Below are 4338 nucleotides of genomic sequence, written 5' to 3' on the forward strand. Positions count from 1 at the left end.
CTCACCTGTCATAATTTTATAAGACTGTTGTTGAGAAATTTCATTGGTGTTTTCAAATGTGTCACTGGGGTATATTTGTAGCAATAGCCAAAAATACATTGTATGGGTCAAAATGATTGATTTTTCTTTTATGTCAAAAAAGTAAAGATCATGTTCCATGAAGATTTTTTTGTAAAATTCCTACTGTAAACCTATCAAAATGTAATTTTTGATTAGTAATATGCATTGTTAAGAACTCAATTTGGACAACTTTAAAGGTGATTTTCTCAGTATTTTGATTTTTTTGCACCTCAGATTCCAGATTTTCCAATAGATGTATCTCGGCCAAATATTGTCCTATCCTAACAAACCATATATCAATAGAAAGCTTATTTATTGAGCTTTCATATGATGTATATATCTCAGTTTTGTAAAATTTTACCTTATGACTGGTTTTGTGGTCCAGGGTCACAAATATGAAATGTATTCGTAAACTTAGTGAACAGTTTTGGAGAATTTGTGTGTTTCCCCATTCAAAGACATAGGAGCTGCACTTGCATGCCGAAGAGGCGTTATAGAGATGGCGGCTGAGTAAAATAACTAGTCTTAAAGGGACTTTGGTAGCGCCTAAATGAATCTGCGGTGGTCAGCGGTCACATGATCCTAGACGTAGCTCTCAGAACATTCCCAGTTTACCAGTTGTAATTACCAGTTCTACGGGTCGGAATCTCATAATTAAGGTAATTACATTATGGCATGAACACACTTTTAATGTCATGGGCTAAATGTAAATAAAAAATAACAATTAAAATAAAATGAAATGTCTTCCACAAAAGCTCAAAGTCAGAGATCAAAAGTTGGTCAAAGAAAAGATTTGTCACTATTTCCCTTACTTTATCACAAGTTTGCATTTTAGTGACTTCATTTCAATAGATGACTACATTTTGAGTCAAATTTGAGTATGGAGCACATGCTGTTTGTTTTTGATCGATGTGGCTCTGTTATTTATCAAATGAATGTAGTAGAGCTTTTGTAACTCATTTTATGTACTTTGCACATTTATGGAAACAAATCCATTCCTCGCAAATCAGTCTGTTCCAGTCTCGCAGGTGTTCGAGAAAGAGCTGTCTGTTGTCATGTGTGCTCGAGGAGGAATAACATCTGAGACGCCTTTGAGGTGAAAAGCCGTATCTGCTTCTTCAAATCTGACCTTTAGAGACCACAAGAGGAACTGCTTTATTTTTATAAAGGCGACGTTATAATAAATAGCACATTTGCTCCGGCCTGTTTGCGTCTGACTGTTGGTGATGTCGCAAAGTTCCGAAACCAAAGCCGCTGCTGGTAATTTATAGCATTTTTTACCGAAAATGAGCCGCAGACAACAGAAGTGTCCCGAGGATGATTTGCCAAGTTTGAGTCAGGAAATGCTGGTCAAATGCAGCAGTTTTGAGCGGGTCAGCAGCAGATGCTGTCGTGTGTGGAGCTCAGATTGGCGTTTGGGGATTTCCATGTGACCAGTCTCAGAAGAGTCCACTTCCTCTCTGTGAGCCGCCGCAGCGCTGCCTTTGATGAGAACGATATTAACACTGCAGCAAGAACCGTCAAGACTGAGAATGACTCAGGATGTGTAGACTGACTAAAGGTCACACGGTGAAGGAGATACTTCTAAAACATTCCCAGAGAGTCTGAGAACAGTCTTATTACAGTAAACACATGTGAGATTCAAAGGGGTTGATCTGTGTCTTCATCTGCTGCTGTGAAGACGATTCGTTTTATGAAACGCTGTAGAGAAACACAAAGAAGCTTCTTAAACAACATACTGTCGCCATGACAACCCAGAAGAATCAAGCTCTTTCTATTTGGAGACACTCTTATATAACCCACCACTGTATGACTAACCCTTTCAATTTTACAACTCAAATCCTTATTTGATTCATATCTGGCTTGGGCTCAAAACGATAATAAGAGGAAATCTGACAAACCACACCACATAGGCCACTGCTGTACATCAGATTATCTGAGATCTGTATTTCATCGTTGGTCTGCAGTGTGTTTCTCACCGCAAAACCAAACCCCTGGGTCTTTAAAGGGTTTTTGAGGTCTCTATAAAAAGCCAAGTGGATTTTATCAAATGAACTAAGGACATTTCCCAAACTGTCCTCGGATCATGTGAAGAGTTTCACTGAATGGATCGTGTCAGATCACACGACATCGCTGTCAATCATCTGAACTTGACACGATCACAGAGTGAGTTGGTGTTGGCGGAGGAAGAGTGCCGCGTCAGAGGCGGATGAGGATGAAGCCGGGCTGGAATGAGCGGCGGAGGGATCTGTGTTCGTGCGCTCAGGCCATCCGCTCTTCCGCCCAGTTTTCCGACGTGATTCGTCTTCGCTGAAAATGGAGTTCGCGTAAAGCAGATCCCTCAAACTTCCCAACGAGAATTCCCATCGTTATCGTCAGGCGTTTTGTCCTAATTTTAGACTTTCGTTCCTCTCCAGCCTTCCCGTGCTCGCTGAGGAACTGTAGAGCAGCTCGGTTCTCGTCTGATCGCTCAATTTCTGCCGTGTGAAGTTATCGCCTGATCGGTTCGTGTGGATTTTCCAAACTCGCTTTCGCTGGGATTTTGGGATTTTCGTCGGATCAGGATGAGGAAGACGCCGATGGTTTCCCCGCTGGATGTGATATATCGGTCAGATGGATCGAAGTGCTGCTTTCACTGCTTTCATACACCCTTCCCGTTCTGAATCCAGTGTTTTGGCTTCTCGTGCAGCATGCTCGACTGCAGATCGGATCGCTTTTGCTCAATAATGGCCTTTCATGGAGCTTTCACCGAGAAAATGGAGATATTTGCGCTTTATTTCCCCGCTGTGAGTGCGAGCTCGATGATATTTCCAGGATTTGGATCCCCGTGAGAAAAAATGAGCGAAGAATCAAATCCAAACAGCGAGTAAGTGCGCGCACACACACACACGCACACGCAAATATAACAACACTGAATATGTCTGATATAGATGTCCGATATATATATATACAGAGATGTCCGATGGTGTGTCTTTAATGTCTATATCTTGTCTGAGTGTCCACTAGCCTAAATTATGATCATAACAGTCATCATTATTTCTATGTAACGTTATGGCGGAAATAACCTGTTGGCGAGCTGCCAATGACTGTAATGAAAGTACTTATTTTGACGCTTAATAATGATTGTGCTGTTTGTTATGTAATAGATGTGTAGTAAACACCGCACAGGTTTGAGCAGATTGGAGAGCTGCTGCTGCTCGTCTCTTCTCTAATGTTTGTGTCGAAGGCTGTCGTGAGTTTATGTGCGATATGTGAGGTGTTAATGCTCAATGCAATGTTATTTACTGAGATCCATTAGCGCAGTGTCTGGCCGTGTCTCAAACCCTAGTGAGCCGCCTATCTAGACAGGATGTTTGCGCGTGACAGGCGTGGGGAGCGCGCGCTGAGCTCAGGCCGCGGGAGCAGGTTTGACACGCAGCCTCAGAGAGAGCAGGGCGCCATGTTTTCTCAATCATCACAACCCTCATTCATAAAAATGTCTAAAACACGAGAGCTGACAGCAGCTTTGGCTTCTCCGCGGACGCACCGCGACGGGTTTGCTGTGGATTCTGCGCTGTTTTCAGGTTTATGGCCAGTATTTGTGCTGATGTTCCCTTCTGAAGCGCCGCTTGCTGACAGCGCGAGAGAGACTGCTCACGTGACCCGCCTCCATTCATAAAGAACCCGCGTGTCCATTCACACACACACACACACACACACACACACACACACACACACACACACACACACACACACACACACCAGGGATGACAATTTCCGTAAATGGATTGTCATTAAATTAAATGAAGTAATGAGTAATCATAAGCGTTAAATACCACACATGGAGAGCTCAAAATATCAAATGTACTTGACTTTTTGATTGTCTGCTTAATTACATATACTAAAAAAATTGATGCTAATGTAACATACTACTTTCATATATTATTGAAAATACATTTTCAGTCCACTCTCTTAAAACAATCAAATTTTTTATGAATTGCCATACTTAAGAAATATATACCCTACCGCTCAGAAGTTTGGGGTCAGTAAGAGTTGTAATGTTTTTAAAGAAAGTCTCTTATGCTCATCAGTGCTGCATTTATTTAATCAAAAATATAGAACAAAACTGTAATATTGCAAAATGTTATTACAATATAAAATAATGGTTTCTATTGTAATATACTTTAAAATGTAATTTATTCCTGTGATGCAAAGCTGAATTTTCATCAGCCATTACTTCAGTCTTCAGTGTCACATGATCCTTCAGAAATCATTTTAATGTGCTGATTTATTATTAGA

General features: G+C 41.1%; 1 protein-coding gene across 1 annotated transcript in view; it reads left to right on the top strand.

Moving 5' to 3' along the window:
- The first annotated feature begins 828 nt into the window (after positions 1-828).
- The window catches only part of spred1 (sprouty related EVH1 domain containing 1), a 24446-nt gene continuing 20936 nt past the window's right edge, over positions 829-4338 (top strand). The window contains exon 1 of the mRNA XM_073826625.1: positions 829-2926. Coding sequence (XP_073682726.1) covers positions 2898-2926 — 29 coding nt within the window. The 5' untranslated portion in view covers positions 829-2897. The remainder of the gene's footprint in view (positions 2927-4338) is intronic.

The sequence above is a fragment of the Garra rufa genome, chromosome 21, assembly GCF_049309525.1.
Source record: "Garra rufa chromosome 21, GarRuf1.0, whole genome shotgun sequence".
NCBI classification, from domain to species: Eukaryota; Metazoa; Chordata; class Actinopteri; order Cypriniformes; family Cyprinidae; genus Garra; species Garra rufa.